At 42.2% G+C, this 20033-nt stretch overlaps 1 protein-coding gene across 3 annotated transcripts in view; it reads left to right on the top strand.

Annotated features, from left to right (window-relative positions):
* Nucleotides 1–20033, top strand: part of DDAH1 (dimethylarginine dimethylaminohydrolase 1) — a 254667-nt gene that overhangs the window by 103639 nt on the left and 130995 nt on the right. The window contains exon 1 of one of the 3 annotated variants that reach the window (XM_036856760.1): nucleotides 7287–7719. The exons of the other annotated variants lie outside the window; for them this stretch is intronic. Coding sequence (XP_036712655.1) covers nucleotides 7417–7719 — 303 coding nt within the window. The 5' untranslated portion in view covers nucleotides 7287–7416. Of the gene's footprint in view, nucleotides 1–7286; nucleotides 7720–20033 lie in introns of those variants that run through there. 3 annotated transcript variants of the gene reach the window in all.

Below are 20033 nucleotides of genomic sequence, written 5' to 3'. Positions count from 1 at the left end.
CTGAGCAAAAGAGGAAAGCTGGAAGGAGAATTCCTGGGACATGTGTGATCTAATTCTATGTTAAAACAATTGTGGGTTGATACCAAATGAGCAAATATGACAATTCCCTGGTATTGCAAAACTAACATTTCATTGCTCTTCATAAGAAAATGAAGCAACTTCATTTCATAGGGAAATGAAGGGGGCTTATCAGAACCTCAATCTATTTCATCCCCACAAACATGTATTTGAGTATGGTATAATCATGAAAATACTTCTGGAAAGATAATATTGCAAAAAGCTCTGAGAAACTGAAAAAAGTGATTAAATGGCAGTGTCACACTGACGTCTGCATATCATCATAATACATCACAAACTTGTTATTCAAACTCAATACATTTATGTAGTACTTTGGACTTTTCAGGATACTTTGATGATCTCATTAGCCCCTGATGTGGTTATAATGAACTAGATGACTCTGGCATCAATGGGTTATTACACTGCTAAGAGAAAGTAATAAGCAGCATAAAAAGAAGAATATAGACAGAGTTACAGAAGTTCAGAAAAGGGAAATGTTGCTTGTGTGAGAGAGGGTGAGCTTTGAAGAGCCAAGAGCACTTACTGAGTGCTTACACTGTGCCCTGTTACTGAGGTAGGCACCGTATGTGTTATCTCATTTAAAGGACGTGGGTATGTTGAGTGGTAGAAATGGGCATTTTACACAGAGGTAGATGGCAACTTTGGTATTCATCATAGTGTCTGGCACAAAAGCGCAATAGCTACTAATATTAGTGGTTGTCATTCATTGAGTACTTCCTGGTGCCAGGTGCAACCGTTCGTACACGCTGTCACATTTCAGCTTCAATGCAACCCACTTACACATAAACTCAAGTGACTCACACAAGTGAAGTCCCTGGTGAAAAACAAATCGCATACTCAGCTAAGAATTTTGAGGAGAACGTTTAATAATCATGGGCTGGCCAAAAAGTTCGTTCAGTTTTAAGTAAAAATAAAAGACATTTTTCATTTTCATGAAGAACTTTATCGAACCATGTATTCACTAACCGAACTAAGTTTTTGGCCAGCCCAATATTTCCTTTAAAAGGAGACTGTTTTTAGAGGTGTGGGCAGAGTAAAGAGAACCAATAAGGGATGTTGAGGCACCCAGAGACTAGCAAAAACAGGAAGTCATTACCACCCTTAGATGGAGATCATTTAAGGAACATCATTAAGCAGTTCAAGCTCAGCTGCAGTAAATTGGCCACTTCTTTCCAGAGCATAGAAGTTAGCAATTCTCACTTTGCTGCTTTCATCGATATTTTTACGTCAAACATTACGTCACGGTTATGTTGGATCCCTTGATCCCTTCTGCAACTACTCTGACCAGCATTCACAGTGCCAGCAAATACTTTGAGAAGCTGGTGAGGGTGGATGGCCCCAAGCACAGCCTCATTATGCATTGAATATTGCCAAATGCTCTTTCTGAAAATGCTGAATTGCCTTTTCTTTGCATTCTTTTTTTTTCTTTCTTTTTTTTTTTAAAATAAATTTATTTATTTCATTTATTTATTTTTGGCTGTGTTGGGTCTTCGTTGCGGTGTGCGGGCTTCTCATTGTGGTGGCTTCTTTTGTTGCGGAGCACGGGCTCTAGGTTCGCGGGCTTCCGTAGTTGTGGCTCGCGGGCTCTAGAGCACAGGCTCAGTAGCTGTGGCGCACGGGCTTAGCTGCTCCGCGGCATGTGTGATCTTCCCAGACCAGGGCTCCAACCCATGTCCCCTGCATTGGCAGGTGGATTCTTAACCACTGTGCCACCAGGGAAGCCCCCTTTTTTTCTTAATATTCATAATATCGTGTGCTTAAAAGAGGACTTTAAAGTGTGCTGTTTACTACTTCCATGTAAGTAGTTACATAGGGTTATGAGAAACCAGCCAGGATCTAGAATCACCAAAAAGAGGGACCACCAGACAGAAGTTATGGTTATAGAAGGGTTGTTGCTAGAACCATGAAGAAGCAGGAAGGGAGTAAGAGGAATAAATATGTTAACCTTCCTTTCCTCTTGCCCTCCCATTTCCTGTAAGTGCCGTCCACTGGCCAAAGCCAACAATAACGGGATCCCAGGTGATACAGTCAATGAAGGTCAAGTCCTCTCGGGCTCAGACTAAGACAGAAAATAGTGAAGCATGGGTCTTGGGCACACCAAGATTACACAACTAGAATGCAGGAGGGCCAGGAGTCAAACTGAGGTTTATTATGCCTTATTCACTGCTTTTATGTATTTCTCTTCCATACATGTTGCAGGTGCTTGGTAAATATTTCTTTAAAGAATGAATTCCCAGGTGACAGCTGAAGAAACCAAGGTTAGGAGGGTATGCATCTTGACTTCAGGAACCAGAATCCTGGAACCATCTCCTAGTTTGTAAAATGCTGCCTGCCCATTCGACCAAACATAACTCACTGCTTGTATGTCAAAGGAAATCTGCAGCAGTCGGTTTCCTCCACAGTAAATCATTTTGTGTCAAACTTAATGATTCTTATCTGGCAGCACTCAGGACTTAGTGTCAGAATGCAGACTTATGGAAAAAAAAAAAAGAAGAATGCAGACTTATGGTATTTACTTGATCTAGTATTTCTAGTACTTGGGATGGATGAGGACACTTGAGCCCTCATTCTCTTTAAGGACTCCAACCCCTACCCTCAAACACCCAACCCCAGTGAAAGCAAATCTTGTATTTGCTAAAAATGTAGTAAGAAAGGAGTAAGGCAGGAATGTCTCTTTTAATCCTGAAATAATTCCTACCTAAAATTGACTTCAAATGCAGGTCCAGAGATATTATTAATGGAAAAGAAAAACTGCCTCTGTATCAGTCAGTGTCTAGCTAGGAGAATATAAACAGCTCTAGGTATTTCAAATAGAGGGAATTTAAACAGGGAATTAGTTACAAAGATCTTGAAATGTGTGGAAGAGAAAAAGGAGCAATTTGACCATAAGTCTCACAGTGTAATTCACAATTACATCCCCAGTACCTGGTATGTAGCAAAGGTTCAAAAATGTGTCCTGAATCTATGATTACACTTGTGAGTGAGATTTGATCTATCAACCTAGGAAGGCCATGGGTTCTGCTGGAAAGCGTTAAGATACGTATATGACTCTGATAATTCAATGGATGTATGTGGTTTGGCCTTAGGTAGGAAATCATGTTCAAAGCCTTCTGAGCCTGTCAGTGCTACTGTATAGCACAGAGAATTCTATGTTCTGTGATAACCTGTATGAGAAAAGAATCTGAAAAAGAATGAATATAGGTATAACTGAATCACTTTGCTGTATACCTGAAACTAACACAACATTGTAAATCAACTATAATCCAATAAAATTAAACAAAAACAAAAAACAAAGCAAACAAAAAGAACCCAAAAGCTAAAACAAAAAACCCTCAAAACCTGTCAATGAATAATATTTAATGAGCAACTACTAGGTACTAGATACTATCCTAGGCACTTTTCTAAGCACTTTGTATTATTAACTTTAATCTTCCTAATAACCCTATGATAATGGATTCACTGTTTCCAATTTCATAAATTAGGATGAAACGGAGGCAAAGAGCTTTTAAGTAACACAACTAAGATCATACGACAAGAAAATAGCAGAGCCAAGCTTCCACCCACAGAGTTTGGCTTCAGAAGCTACACTCAGACTCCACACCATATGTCTGTCCACTGCTCAAGTGATGAAAGCTTAGCCTACCTTTCTACCTGTATTTTCCATTTCCCCCATTGTACTCTGGGGCATAAACCAGCTAGCTGTTTCCCCAACCTGTTTCCTCTCCTTTCTGGGCTCATAGAAGACTATTTCCCAGCTCTTCCCTTTGGTTACTAAAGCTGTATGTTACTGAGTCCCAGCCAGAGGAAAGTGAGCAGAGGTGATATGTACCACTTCCTGGCCTGGCCCATTAAGCCTCTCACACGTGGTGCTGAATGCTCTGTAACTTTCTTTCAGCTTGAGGAAGGTGAGCATGGTGAACTTGGATGCCATATTTGAAAGTGCTGGAGCCACAAAATGGAAGAAGGCCAGACCCCTGCATGTTACTTGGAGAAGAGTCAGGAACCAATCAAGACGTTCTGTGTTAGCCTTTAAGTGAACAAGAGATGAACTTCTATCAGCTTTATTCCACTATATGTGTTGGGGTCATTTTGTTACAGCATCTAGAATTATCTTAACCAATACATACAGGAGATTTGAACTGATCTGTTGTTGCTTGAACACGCATTTGGCTTTTGCACATACTTTTCCTTAGAATTCTCATTCTATCCTTCCAATTATTCACATCCTAAAAATTATTCAAGGCCTAAACCAAGTCCAGTCACCTTCAAGCAGCTCTCTTCCACTCCCACTAGCCACTGTGATTTCTTTTTCCCTTAACTTCCTATAGCACTTTGTTGATTGTATCTCTCATATGCCCTTAGCATAGCTCTCACTTTGGATGTCTTATTTTCCCAGTAAGCTCTTCAAGGTCAAGGATCATGTTTTAATGCTTCTCGTATGTCTCTGAAGTACATAACATGGTGTTGTGCCTTGAGAATTCTCAATAAATATCTGTAGGGAAAATGAATTTATATATGTATTAGACTTAATAAAGCCCATTTTCCATTTGGGCTTTATTCCATTTCCATTTTCCCAAAAGTGGTCCTTTATCACTCAAGCAGGAAGGCATGTAAGAAGTGATTTACTGGAGTTCATGTCTTTATTATTCTTTTCACCAATATACACATTCTAACACTTTTGGACAACTGCTTAGAAGAGACAGAAGGCGTGCTTATCAAATTTCAGATGACACAAAACTAGAGGTAATAAATAATGCACAAGATGACAGAATCAAAATGAGGCAAGTTGGAATGAAGATAACATTTAATAGGGATAACTGCAAAATTAGATTAAAAAAAAAAGTGGCCCAATTTCAGTATGGAAAGATAGGGCTAACACCAATTTATAGGAAAAATCTTTCAGGTTTTAATTGGCTGCTGGGCTGACATGAGCCCAGAGTGGATACACGGGACTTTGTTTATAATTAGGCTCAGGGCACTTGGTGGCAAAGTATTCAGGCTCTAACAAGGCACAGGCATGAATTAAGTTTGCTAGGTGGAGACCAGCTGGAGGTCGATGAAACCTCAATGTTAGGTAATGGGGGGAAAAAGGCCCATACTTTAGCCTGGGCAAGCTCAGCACATGGGGTAACTTTCACCTGTAGCATTGGTGGGAATCCCCCGCTGAGAACACCATCAAGAGATTTCTGGACACTAATTTGGTGCCAATTTAGTATCAGCATGGGTTCCCTGAGAGTTTTGCCTCAGAAGTAGAACCCAGTAGGTCTCAAAGGTTTGTTATTTTACTTTTGGTCCCACTCCCCAGTGTCAGGGTCAGAGCTGTCCTTCACTTAAGACCCCTCACTTTCAAAGCTGAGAAATGCCGTGTCATCTGGGTAAATTCAAGTCACCCTTGAGAGAGGGGAGCGAAGGCAGATCACATCTCCTCTGTTGCTCAGTTGGGACAACTGTTCCAGGATCCTTAGCTAGATCTCTCCTAGAAACCTACATTTCCTAAAAACTGGTATCAGAGTTCTGACAAAAAGGCTGTGGCCTTGACCTTGGCACTGGACCACCAAAAAAGCCAATACAATTTTAGGCAGTGTTAATAGAAGCCTAGTACCTGGAATAAGGGTCCTCCTGTAGTCTGTGTGGGTCAGACCACAGGAAGAATTGTTTCTATTCCAGATACCATGATTTAAAAGGGATACAGGCAAACCACTGTGTATCAAAAGGAAGATGACCAGAATGTTGAAGGGATTTAGAAACCAATCACTAGTTACTTTTTGGTGGTTCAGGATCAAGGCTTGGAGTGGGTCAGGATGGCGGGTGGGATGCGGTGTCAGGTAGCATAGATAGCAGAACTGTCTTCAGATATGTGAATGCTGTCTTGTGAAAGAATACTAGCATGTTAGGTAATGCCAGAAGGCAGAACTGGGACCAGTGGGATTTAAGCCCACAATGAAGATTTTTTAACTGTGATAACTCTTCAAAAGTGGAATACACTTTGCAAGTAAGTGAGGTTTAGAATGTTCAAGTAAAGGTCTGGTCACTGTCATAGATGTTTTAGCTGGAATTCCAGAACATTGAGTGGGAATTTAGATGAGAGGGTTTCTAAGGTCCTGTTCAAATCTAATGTTCTATGATCTAATCAATCTTAAAATTAGAAATATGCTACAGAACGTGAGGAAAGAAGATTATTACCTGAGATTATTTTGGAGTTACTACCTGAAGTGGATCTTCCCCTCATAAAGAGCAGAACCCATGGATTATGTAATCTGCAATGCGTGAGAGGGGAAAAATAGAAGCTTAGTACCATTAAGAAGGGAAAGGAACTCCCTGAGGGGCATGAAAAAAGAAACGTTCAACAAATATCTTGGGAATTCCACGGAGTCTGTACAGGCCTGAGGGAAAGGCAAGGGAGGAGTTTGGAAACCCTCTTTCCCAGTGCCAAAAGCGTTCTGACGCTCCACGTCTGAAACTGCTCAAGGTGAGCGCACATCTATCGTGGAGGAAAGCACACTTGGTCTTTGCCTCCCTACCTCTGCGGGCCCTGTAGGCAAACAGAATCACATTCTTCGTAAGAACGGATTGTCCTTGAAATACTGTGAGTTTCCATGGGTCTATGTCTCTCTATATATGTGTCTCTTGGGCTCCTCTTTCTTTCAGACAGGAAGAAATAACATTCTTTTAATAATCTAGAGTCTCACGTGGGGTGAGGGGTCATCTGCAGAGAAAGTCAAGGTAAGGTGGACTTGGGTGCGAAGACAGATTCTCACGCTAGGAACTGGTGGTGGAGGTGGGGCGTGGTACCGCGTGCTGGGCAACCTGGGAGCAGGAGAGTAGGGAGAGAGGTCAAAGTATCTAGCCACAAAGGAATCCCATCCTTTGCTTCCCGACCACCAAGAAGACCCCACAGTCGCTCTGTCCAGAACATAGCCCGCTCTCTAAGTGCGCCTTGGGTCGACGTGAGGTGTGCACCTGCGGCGGAACCCAGGTAACGTCAAGTCCGGGTACGGCGCCTTTTGGCCGAGGTCCCCTCACCGGCGCGCACCTCTTGCACTGCCGGCTTCCTCGGCCGCTGCCTCCGGCCCCACTCCTCGTGCGATGCTCGCCACTACAACTCCCGCCTCGGCTGCCGCAAACCCGAGAGCGCCAAGTGGGCGCGCGGGCTGCGCGCGGGCCGGCGCCCGGAGGTCTGGGCATGCTCAGTCGCGCGGGCAGGGCTCCGGGCGCGAGCCGGGCTCCCGCTGCACCACATTCATCTGCTGCCAAGGGGAGCCGCCGGGCGCTCGCAGGCTCGGCGCGCGCTGCCCGCGGAAGACCCGGCTGCCGCGCCCCCCGCCGCCTCCGCGAGCCATGGCCTCGCTCGGCCATCCCGCCGCCTTCGGCCGGGCCACCCACGTCGTGGTGCGGGGGCTGCCCGAGTCCCTCGGCCAGCACGCGCTGAGGCACACCAAGGGCGACGAGGTGGATTTCGCCCGCGCCGAGCGGCAGCACCAGCTGTACGTGGGCGTGCTGGGCAGTAAGCTGGGGCTGCAGGTGGTGCAGCTGCCGGCCGACGAGAGCCTCCCGGACTGCGTGTTCGTGGAGGACGTGGCCGTGGTGTGCGAGGAGACGGCCCTCATCACCCGCCCCGGGGCGCCGAGCCGGAGGAAGGAGGTAACTAGCCGCCCGGAGACGCGAGGGGCGCGGCCGGGGACGCGCGCCGGGCCCTCCCGCGCCGCCCGAGCCGGACGTGCGGGGGGAATCGCGGAAGTGGCCCCCGGGCTAGTTCAGAACTTCCCATTTGGGGGAGACGGTGTGTGTGCGAGAGAGAGAAGTTCATTGTTCACGCCTCCCGGCGCAGCTTGGATGCCTTCTAGAGGAGCCGACTGAGTGTGGCGGTGCGGACTTGGGCAGGTGGGTGGGGTGGGGAATCCGTCTCACAGGCATTTTTATTTGTAAAGATTAAGAAGCAGCGAAGACAGTGCAACTCTGCTCGTTTCCCAGGGAGCGGGGGCAGGGAGAAGGGCCGTTCCAAGCGGGCGGGCGGAGCCTGGGCGAGGGCTCCGTGGGTCCGGTTGATGACCCTAAACCCCCAAGTCCTGCCAGGAGCTGGGAGCAGGGAGGGCCGGATGAATTAACGGTCGATGCCCGCAGACCTGGGTCGTCCCGAGTTACTTGTCGGTGGTGGAGAGTGAGTCCCGCAAAAAGGGACTGGCAAGTGCTGAGCCAGAAGACTGGCCTGTTGCTGAGCCGTGGTGTTTGGGTTTGAAAAGCGGAACTCGTTGTAGGGTGTTGGGAGTGTGTATGTGTCTGTGTGTTTAATTGGAAATGGTGGTTTCACAAATTCAATAATTTTTATTCTCTATATTTTTAAGTTCATAGCAATTAGAGCTTTTTGTGTTCTCAGAGGATGGTGACTACTTTAAAATATTGCAGTTTGTGAAAATGTCTGTGATTGCTTTAAACACAAGGTAGGTTAGTGGGGAGACACAAATAAGAGTGAGATTGGATTTTAAAATGCCGTCTGGCCTGGGATTCTTCTCATTGCCTGCTAAGAGCCCAGGGTCAAGACTCTTGGTTGCTACTGGCATCAAGTGGCTTTGCAAGAAGCTGGTGATTTCTTTCATATCTGGAGGGTTAAGGATTTTCCCTCCCTATTTTTCCTTTATTCGATTCACATTGGAAATGCCTCATAAAGCTTGTAGTTAAAATATGCTTATTCTCCACATGCTTCATTACTTGGCTGCTAGAACTTTGCTTGGTCTGAGAGAATAAGTATATTTGATTTATTTCCCACTAAGATAGTCAGCTTTTTTTTTTTCACCCTGCCTTAGCAGAAAACCAAAAGAGTAACTGGTCTCATTCTCTTAGCTCTTTTATCTCCTTTGCCACCTCTCCATCTTTGAACGTGTGAGAGGACCCACTCTATTTTAAACTGATAAGCATGTAACCCCATTTGAATACTTTCTAATGTGTCCTAGGCCATATGACAAAGCTGTGGTTTGTGCTTAAAAGAGTAACATAGATTTTAAAAACCCTTTCAAAATGGTACTCATTTGATGAGGCTGGTCCAATTTCATGTTAAGAGACTGTCATATATTTAATCATCCATTTCATTTTATTGCTATAATAAAACCTTTCAAATTTTGGCCTTCCTGATACTAAAGTGGGCAGTGATCTGTCTCCCCATCAGATTTTGAGGCATACGTTTTAAATGGGTTTCACTCTTCAGGCTGGTTGCCCACTGCCAGAGGCCACATAGTGTAATGGATAAGAACATCAGACTGGATCTAATTCTGTGACCTTAGGGAGTATCTCTTGCCTCAGTTTTCTCACCTGTAAAGTGGACATAATCATACCTATTTCATAGAATTGTGGTAATAATTTATTAATCCATCAGAAATATAGAGGACAGGACATTTCATAAGTGTTGGTCGTTCTTATTCACTTACCAGTGGGTCGTGGAAGATTTACTCCTTGAGCAGTAAGAAGTCTACTTTACACTGATGCAGTTACAGTGACATTTCCCCTTCCAAGGGTGAAGGGGAGTCTTCTTCATGCCTTAGGTTCCAGCCTAATCTGCTCATTAGCACTGCCTCCCAGCTCAAGTTTTCTGCAGGTGTGTGGTCCCTCCCCAAAACACCTTTGCCATTGCACCTGATCTGGGTTCCCAGAGTAATGGACTTTCCAGCCAGAGAGAGGAATGTGGGCAGTCATGTTGGGTGAGGTGCTTCAGAGATTTCTTTGAAATCTCTCACAGTTTGCTGCCTACACTGAAGTTAATAAATTCTTGTTAAATGAATGAACAAATGAATTAATGAAATGCTAATTAGCTAATACCAGCAAGCTGATAATAATTACTTCAAGGACTTTTTGGATTGTTTTATATATATATATGTATATACATATATGTGACACCTAACTCCCTAACTGAAACTCCACAACAGCTGAGGCATTATATTAAAATTATTAACACTGATCTCCTGTCTTCTCCCTCTGCATTCCATTTTCCACACTGTAGCCAAGCTGGTCTTTCTAAAACTCAGATCTGATCCTGTTCCTCCTTTGATTAAAATTCTAGAGGAGGGCTTCCCTGGTGGCGCAGTGGTTGAGAATCTGCCTGCCAATGCAGGGGACACGGGTTCGAGCCCTGGTCTGGGAAGATCCCACATGCCGCGGAGCAACTGGGCCCGTGAGCCACAACTACTGAGGCTGCGCGTCTGGAGCCTGTGCTCCGCAACAAGAGAGGCCGCGATAGTGAGAGGCCCGCGCACCGCGATGAAGAGTGGCCCCCGCTTGCCACAACTAGAGAAAGCCCTCGCACAGAAACGAAGACCCAACACAGCCATAAGTAAAAATAAATTTAAAAAAAAAAAAAATTCTAGAGGAGCCTCCACTGAGCTTGATAAACCCATTGAGCTGGGTTCTGCTTTGCCTTTCCAGCTTCAGTTGCATCTCTGACCCCACCTGAGGTGCCTCCCAATTCTTGGCTTAAGCCAGGTTCTTTTTAAAGCTCACCATGCTGTTGCTTTTATGGGTGTACATTCCTCCTTTGCCCAGGACATTCTTCCTCCTTCTTCTCCTGCATTTTACCTGGCTGTTTCTACTCATGCTTCAGTTCTCAGCTTACTCTTACCATTAATATTATTAGCTAATCTTTATTGGGTGCTTGCCATTTGCCAGACATTGTGCCGGATTTATGACATGTGTTTCATTGAATGCTCACATCAACTCTTTGAGCTCATTGCTGTCATTATTCCTGTTTAAAAGTTGATGAAACTGAGTCTTAGAGAGATTAAATAAATTGCCCAAGGTTATAGAGTGGAACTAGTGAAACCAAGATTTGAACTCAGATTTGCAGGACTCTAAAGCTCTAGTCCCAACTGTTGTGATATTAGATCTCACCTTCTCAAACATTAGATTGGTTGGCCTTTTATGAGCACCTCTGTACTCCCTGTTATGGTATTTATCATACCATATGGTAATTGCCTGTTTATCTTTCTGTACCCCCCACTATTATGAAAACTGTGAGGGCAGGGATCATGTCTGCGTTGTTCAACATTTTATCCCCTGGGCCTTGAACACAATAATCATGTAGCAAATATATTTTGTTGGACAAATTTGTTCATGATTTTAGGTCAACCTTCGTTCTCCCTCATTATGACATATTTGGTGTTTTGCAAGCATTTCCAATCAGTAGAGTCCCACAAGTTTCATTACAACTATGGGTGGTTTATAAGTGTTTTTCTCTCCCTCTCCCTTTCCGTGCCTCTGTCTCTTGTTGTTGTTTTGTTTTTATTAAAATCCTGAGAAGTTTCTTCTTAATCAAAGCATCATGTTATATTTAATTACTTTTCTTCCTTGGAAGAAAGGACTGAGAACCAAACTCAAGAAAGTAACGCTTCTGTGAAAGCTCAGTGTTTGCCATAATGGGGCCAGATTAATAAAGATTAATAAAAGATTAATAAAGATTAATAAAAAGATTAATAAAACACAGACCCTGTCTGCAGCAAGCTTAAGTTTTAGTGAAGAAAACTGCATATAAAGAAAGTGAGCAAATAATATTACTTGTCTAAGAACTTTGGGTCTTCAGGAATATGAATGTCTTAATATGCTTAATATTTTGAAGACAAATAAATTAGCCTTAAGAAACCAATCATATTTTAAATGAATCCAGCTTACATTTTAGAGGGACAAAAAAAAAGTTAACTTCTAAACGTCAAAGTCCAGTAAGCAAATATCTAAAAGCTATGACAGTGTGCGAGGATTGGGTTTTTTAAAAAATAAAAATTTTGTTTCAATTGTACATGTCCGCAGTACCAAATTCAAAAGGTACAAGAGGATACACGGTGAAAGTAAGTCTTGGACTTCCCTGGTGGTGCAGTGGTTAAGAATCTGCCTGCCAATGCAGGGGACATGGGTTCAAGCCCTGGTCCGGGAAGATCCCACATGCTGCGGAGCAACTAAGCTTGTGCGCCACAACTACTGAGCCCGCGAGCCACAACCACTGAAGCCCAAGTGCCTAGAGCCCTGCTCCGCAACAAGAGAAGCCACCACAAGGAGAAGTCTGCACACGCAATGAAGAGTAGCCCCCGCTCGCTGCAACTAGAGGAAGCCCGCGCACAGCAACAAAGACCCAACTCAGCCCTAAATAAATAAATAAATAAATAAATAAATTTATTAAAAAAAAGAAAGAAAGAAGGTCTTGCCCCCCTTACCTCACCCTTGTACCTGACTACCCAGTTCCCTTCCTCAGAGGCAGCTACTAATACCATTTTCTTGAGTTTTTTTTTTTTTTTTCCCAGAAAGTTTTTAGTACTTAATAAATGATTAACTGGCAGAGTTTACTCAAGGAAAATTGGGAAATATATCCTGTGCCCTTTCACCTCCCTTTCAGAGCCATTTTATCCTTTCCCAGGTACCAGGTATTAGTATATGGGGTATTCCGTCTAAGAGAAAAGCACACAAACTCATTCTCACAAAGTGATAATGGCTTTAATTATCCTTGCCTGGAGCATTTGCACTGTTAGGGACCTCTTTATGAAGAAGGCAATATGCTTAGCACAAAGTAATAAATCTCCAAAGTAAAAATAAACATTGAGGGGGGGAAAGGAAGGCATAAACGGAAAAGGTAAGCAATACGTATTTGCATAGTAATTCCCCTTCTATTGGGGCACTTAACTATTTGGACTTACATATTTGGGTCCTGATTTATTCTTTGGTTAGGAAAAAAGCATAATTATATTGATCCCAGAGGCAAGGTGAGCCTTAAGACCATGTCTAATGACCAGCCAACTTATGTGTGTGTGTGAATCCCAAAAGATGGTGTTATTATTAGCTCTATTTAAAAGATAAGGAGACTGAGTCTCTGGTAACCAAGGTTAAGTAACTTGTCCAAAGTCACACACAGCTGATAAGTGGCAGAACTGAGCTTCTCATGAAAGTATGAAGGTCTTTTTTGCTTGAAGTGCTTGTTGCCCGTTGTACTTAATCATAATAGATCATTTAATCAGTATAAAACTGCCACCTGAATATCATTTTACACACTAACGATATACAATATAACTTGGATATTAACTAAGTGAATCATTTTACTTCCCTCCTCTCCTAAATGAGAGTAGATTGTTTTCATTTTAGTTAAAAAAATAATTCAGGCATTTACATGAAACCCACAAATTCCCCGGGCACACTTTATGCATAATTGTGCCTTATTTACCAGCCTACTGGATGATTGCTTTTTTAAATGCACACGTTTCCTCAAGCTTCTGTTTAACTTCAGGTGAGTAAACTGCCCTAAACCATAATTATAAATTACCCTGATTCTCACCAAGCTGGAACGTGAAGGCGCTGGAGGCTCTTCACATGGCGGCAGATTAAACGGTTCTTGATAAATTGTCACCTCCAGCTAGTTAGAACAGCTGCTCTCTTTCAGGGTGTTTCTCTTCCGACTCTTCTACATGGCCTTGGCAATAAACGTTTGGAAATTGACGTGTGTCTTGGGAACTGGGATGCATCCCATAATGTAATCTACTCCCATGCAGTTGATCTTGAAAGCCTTGAAAAGAAAGAACATAATGATGAGTAGGGAGTGTCTTCTATTAGATACTATTAGCTGAAAATGAACTTTCTGCAGAGATTCCTAGAATTATTATAAGGCTAAGAAGGCAGGGATGGATCCCTTATAATTCACATATGCTGGGAAATTGCTTTTGCATGTTTTTGAATTCTTATTGAGCTCAGATTTCTTCAAAATTAGGTATCCAGTCCATTAATACAAACCACAACACAGAAAAATCTACTTAAGACTTTTGAAAAGATTTACCTTCTACTGTCTTTGCATCGTAAATAAATTATTCATGAACCTCAATATAAATTTGGAAATGCATGTTTAAGAAATGAGTGATGGTTATTATTTATTTTATGGCATTTGCTGTTTAAATCTGTAACCACTTCAGAAAGCCTAGTTTTCTGACTGAAGATCTGGACACATGGTAGAGTTCATTCCCCTAATCAAGAGGTGCCATAGTAAAGGATAAAATAGCTGAAATCTTAATGAGAAAAGGTTTCATTTATATCTTATACAGAACACAGTGCATTGTTCACCCCAGGTAGTAGAAAAATATTTATTTACTGTAATGCAATCCCTGATGTTGCATCAAAATGCTCCCCTGACCTTTGAAGTTGGCTTTCACTGCTGTTCTTAAACTGATATTAGGTATTAAATCTGTCAGAGTCCTCAGGTGCATTTCATAAACAGGCACTTTTCATCCAAATGGACAAGCAAGAGTAATCTCAAACAACAAATCCCATTTAAAAATGTGTGTGTGTAATGCCATCCCAGTTTACTTTGTCATTGTCAAATAATGTAATAATATACATTGTTTTCCTGAAACTGAGTGCTGAGGGGTAGTAGCACGTAGAAAGGAATAAATCACCAGACTTTAGGCTGCTGTTTCTAAATGTCTAGATCATCTAAGCAAGTATGACCAGAGAAATGAGCACAGCAGACTACAAAGATAGAAGTACAAATTAGTATAGGGTTGGTTTAATTTTGCCCAACAAATCAAACCTGAATTAGTTTAACATAGCAAATTAAAGAGAATACAACTTTTAGTCTGCTTTTGTAGCTAGATGGGCTTATGGGATAAGCTGTCATTCTAATGAAGATGAATATATCAGTATTTTGCTTGATTTGAGTATGTGTGAGTAAGTAAATCTTTGACTTCATTAAAAATATGTTTGCTTTGATTCCTTTGTTCTTTTGTTTAAGAAATATTGAAGTTTTCTAATTTGCTTCTAGCAGTGATGATGAGTGCCATGATTGCGTTAAAAATGACTGTTTTTGAAGGTAAAGGCACAATAGTTGCATCACTCATGTAGTATGTTTGTGCCTTCAGCAACTGTCTAGACCCAGTGTTTGGTGGTGGGGAGATGTAGGTGAATTAGGTACCACCGTTGCCCATAAGGACCTCACAGTCCAGCTAGGAAGGCAGACCAGTGGCAGACACTTGCAGAACAAGAGGACAGGGTTTTATGACAGAGCTCTGTCTGGTGCTATGGAACCTCCAGGGGGTGGGTCTGACCCATACCAGGACTTCTCAGAAGAAGTAATAATTGAGTTAGAAGTAACCAGGGGAAGGCAGAGAGGGGCAGCCTTCAGAGATTAGAGGGCACTGTGAGATAGGATGAGGGTGATGGTACAGTGAAAATTAATTTCACTCATGTTGGGAAGGATGCAGGATTGAGAAAAGCCCGCCTGTGCCCCCCTGATCTCTGAGATTTCAGTTCCTAGTTCCAAGTTCACCAGGAGAACTACATCCTTAACCACGTTTCCTGGTTGGGGCCCAGAGGGAATTGGCTGCCTGGCACACTCCATTTCTAACTGTACTCCCATCTTTTCTCCTACCACGTGCTCCATCAAGGTCTGGCATTCCTTCCAGGATTCCTGAATAGCACAGTTTGGGAACGATATAGTCTGCCCTGGAGTGGACTGAAGTCCACTCCAAATCTGAGATTCATTTCTTGAGGTTGCTAGAATGTCATTTGGCTGGGTAGTAATTTTTCCCCTTTGGCCCAAAATGTGAACATTAGGGTGTGTCAAGCAAACCTGGCATCTGCCATGTATAGGTATATAATATTATCCATGTCAGTGGCAGGTAAGAGAAAACTCTTTCCTGTTTGCTGTTGAAATGTGTTTTTATTCACAAATCTTTCCATCTTGGCAGTAGACACCATTGAGTCTCACATTAATATAAATCAAGTGCAGCTGAAACTGAGCATGCATTTATAATCATAGGCTGAATTTTGTACAAGCTACAGAAGGCAGCACGGTTGGGATACAGCACTATTCTAGATATTAGGAGACACTGGTTTTTATTTTTGCAGTGATAATAAGATCTAATATTCTTTCCAGCTTGGAAATGCTATACTTTCCTTTTGGAACTCAGGGTGTGTTAAGGTGGAAAGTGGAGGGTGGGAAAGTGATAGGGAGATGGGGACATTATAATAATTTACATTTGTGAGATGGGATTGGGGTTTGATGAATAAAAAAATACTGGATTTTATTCAACCCAAGGCATTATACTTGTTCTACTTAATTAACCAATCATTTAAACTCACGCCTTGCTAATGATAACCCATTATGAGATGAAGTTGAATTTGCTAATAACTCTACTTCAAAACCTCTGCTTACTCCGCCATTTATATAGCACATTTGATAAGAAATTTTTCCCATAGAAAATGTTAAATAAAGGCCATTGAAAGAGCATAAGATTCCTAGACCCACATGATTTCTCCCATCACACATCACTGTCATCAGTGTCTACCAGCGGATGTTTCTGTGGTGAGTGTGAATCAATGGCCCAAAGAAATGGAGAGAAGTGGATACAAGATATGTGCTGTGAGTTGTAACTAAAAGTCTTGACGTGCCCATAGCACTTCTTTCTTATAAACCCTCCATACGTGTGTACTGATTTCCATCTTGTGCTGAAATTTGAGTTTGTTTCCCAGATTTTGGCTTTTGTCTTCCAAAAAATGCACACAGTTGTTCTTCTGAGTAAACACAAAAAAGTAAAAGATACTCATTTAAATGTAGCCTTTCTATAGTAAGCTGTATACAAATTAAGACTGTGACACAGTAAGATATTGATGTAATTATTTTTTTAAACTTGGAGATATGCTTGTGGCAAACTTAGACATTTTTAGCCTGAAATGATTCAAAAAATTGAAGTTAGTTAAATAATCTTGGTGCAGTTACAAGATAAAAATAGAAGAAAAATACATCCATTTTATTCTTTGAATTTTTTTTGAATCATAAGGGAACTTTCATTTTACAAGGACAGAGTAATGTAACTAAAGCTTGGCTTTGGGTCATATTTTAGGACATTTGTGATATAGACATATTTTCCAATTCAAGAGTTTTATGTGGAGAAGTTAAAATCTAGTGCTTTATTTTGAGGTACTCAAATCATTTTTGCTCTTGCTTTTGGTATTCTCCTAACTTCCTGTGTGCCATCTTAGTCCTTTATCAAGGGTCCTGGTTTTCTGGCTCCCCTTTCTCTGAAAGATGCACTGTTGAGAGAGAGAGGGGCCCTAGTCAAAAAGGGGACTGATTTCTTCACTTTTTTCTGCTGCTCTCAAACTAAACATCTCTAAAGCTTTAGGCCTCCCCTAATCTCCAAGCTTCCCCAAGCCACCCCAAATATATAAGCAGTTTAACTTGGAATAGAGCACAGCTTCAAGACAAGGCTTTTAGTACAGAGTGTGTGTGTGTGTGTGTGTGTGTGTGTGTGTGTGTATCTTCAAATTGCTGCTCTCCACCCACTATCATGGGGTCATGAAATCAATTTAGTGAGTCATGTCTAGGTCTTTTATTTTTACTGTAATAGAATCAATAGAAAATGTCAAGAGTACATGACAACATAGGGTCAGTATTTTTTCATGAAACCTTTCACTTTATACATTTGTGTTTGTATTAATTAGGAATATAAAATATGTTTCTTACTCTGAGTCATGGTAAGAAAAAAGTATAAAAACCCACTGTATCTCCTTTCAACCAGACTGCACCACTCAGCCTTTTGTAGAAATTCTAGAGGGCCATGCCTATTGGCCCCAGGGTTCTCAGAATCATGGCCTAAATCCCACATGCTTCTCTGCATATCAGAGTGTACTGATTTCCACTTGCTTGGGTTGACTCCTCACAGTGATGATGTCCTGGCTGTTTGGATCCCTATCCATCCAACACCAACAGCAAAAAGCATAATTGGGGAACATGAGGAGGAGGAGGAAGAAGACTGTCAACTTGACTATTTGCTGGGAGCTGATTCTACTTCCCCTTCTCTGGTGACATTCTAAACCAGCTAAGGGATAGTTATATTGACCAAGATGGGAAAGCATAGTTTCCATCTGAACTTGCATCTTTTTCATTTTTTGGAGAGTAGATTTGGTGGCAGCAGTAGACCCTGATCCCCTTGCATCAGGAGGGGTTCTGCTCCTGCGTCTTCCCACCTGCAACCCCCAGGTGGAAGCTGAGATCTGCACGGGTGCCAGGAGACGTCAGGGACCAATGTCCGGATCTGTCCTCTTGGAATGAGGACAGAAACTCAGAACACTTTTTTGTTGTTGTTGCTCAAAGAACCCCAGAATGTGTCCAAACACAGAAGGTGCTAAAACAATTATAATGTTCAAGTCATTTTCAGACCACTTCCTAAAAGGCCTAGAAGGGACCTTGAAAATCACTGCTTTCATCATTTTTTTCACACATCTGTGACACTAAATGGGTGTAAATCCAACCTTTATGGAAGAATGCCCGAAGGAAATTTAGTTTTCTTCCCCAAGTAACTCATCTGGGGAGTTGGTGATGGTGTCCATTAAATAGGAGACATCTGGATGGATGTATAGGTTGCAGTTCATTCTGAGAAAGTGTATTTGACTGGTGAGTAATGAGCTAGTCTGTGACTACAGGGAAACAGAGCATCAGTTTTTCAGTGGTAACCCCCTTTTCACAGCTGAGCAGCCTATTACTAAGAGTGGAGTGTGCTCCCTCACACATGTTCTTTTGTCGTCCCCCCCCCACCCCCAAAAGGAGTGCTTTAAAGATTTTGATAAGAGACATTAATGATAGAGGCAAACAGTGTGTGGCTATGACTGGAGAAATCGTGTGTTTGTAGGGAAAGGGCTTAGAAATGTGTGTCTTGGAGCTGTAGTTACATGAGAAAAAATGGGTAGTGCGATTGTCATGTTTGTGTCTGCATTTTTCTTTGTGAGCACTCAACTGGACAACTGAAGCCTCTGAGTGGTTTGCAAGAAAACTGAGGATTAATATTGCTTCTAAACTGGACCCCGGAGAGAAGCTTCTTGGTGAGGGGGAGGAATGATAGGGATTTAAGTTAGGACATTTTCTTGAAAGTAAATGCAGGAAAACATACACGATGTGAGGCCCACTGGCCTCAATGCGGCTGAGGGCTCAATTATGATTTGATACACGCTCCCTGAAACACTCGCCTGCCCTGAGGTCAGCCTAATGACTGGAAATTCCGCAAATGTAACAGCTACTGTCCATTGGCCTGTTTAAAACACACACACAAACGCGTGTGCGCACACACACACACGTTCTGAATCAGGTTTGGATAAAATCAGTTTTCTAACAGCGCCTTCCTTGTAAATAATGCTTCATAGTAATGTGGGTCATCAAAAATGATTAGAGGGAATCTTGAGTCACATCATTTTGGTGGACCACTAGCCAGGAGAACTGTTTTTTAAATGAATTCTACTTTTTCTCTGGGCTCTTTCAGTCTATGATCACCTCCATGTTGCCCTCCTTTCTTCTTGGTTTTACCCTTTTCTGGAGCTGTCAATGGAGGAGAAAGAGCGTGTGCAGTTCCTGGAGCTTCCCCACCCTTCTTTACACCCCTCTGGTTGGGGAGTTCCTGCAACACCATGGATTTGTCCTCATATTCTGGGTCTGGCTAGTGATTGTCAAAGTAGAAGTTTCAACTCATAAGCGGATCATAAAGTCAACCTAGTGCATCACTCCACTTTTTGTTTGTTTTTTATAATGAACTGGAATCAATATTTCTGATAGAAATATCAGAGTGTGTGCATAAGACAGCCATGTATTGTTTCATGTAACTTTTGTCTTTATTCACATAGACACATATATATGTTCCTTTGTTTGTTGTGGATCCCAATGTAAAGTGTATTTCCATGACTGTGGGTCATTGGCATCGAAATCTACTTATCTAGCAGACCAACATGAAACGTAAATACTATCATTTTAGTTTTTGTTGACATTCTTCGCTGTTTGCAGCAACAATAGAATTTTGGTGTGTGTCAAAGGCACTTGACTTTCATCGAGCAAATGGGTAGCTTGATCTCAGGCATTCCTTTCATTACCTAATAGGAAGGTAAGGCCACTCATCTAAATGCAGCAAAGTGCTTGAGATGGAGAGGAAGAGAAGAAAAGCAAACTGGAAAGGTAGTGAAAAAAT

The sequence above is a fragment of the Balaenoptera musculus genome, chromosome 1 (genome assembly GCF_009873245.2).
Source record: "Balaenoptera musculus isolate JJ_BM4_2016_0621 chromosome 1, mBalMus1.pri.v3, whole genome shotgun sequence".
NCBI classification, from domain to species: domain Eukaryota; kingdom Metazoa; phylum Chordata; class Mammalia; order Artiodactyla; family Balaenopteridae; genus Balaenoptera; species Balaenoptera musculus.
Note: the sequence above shows the minus strand (reverse complement) of the source record. Positions and strands in the feature narration are given on the sequence as shown.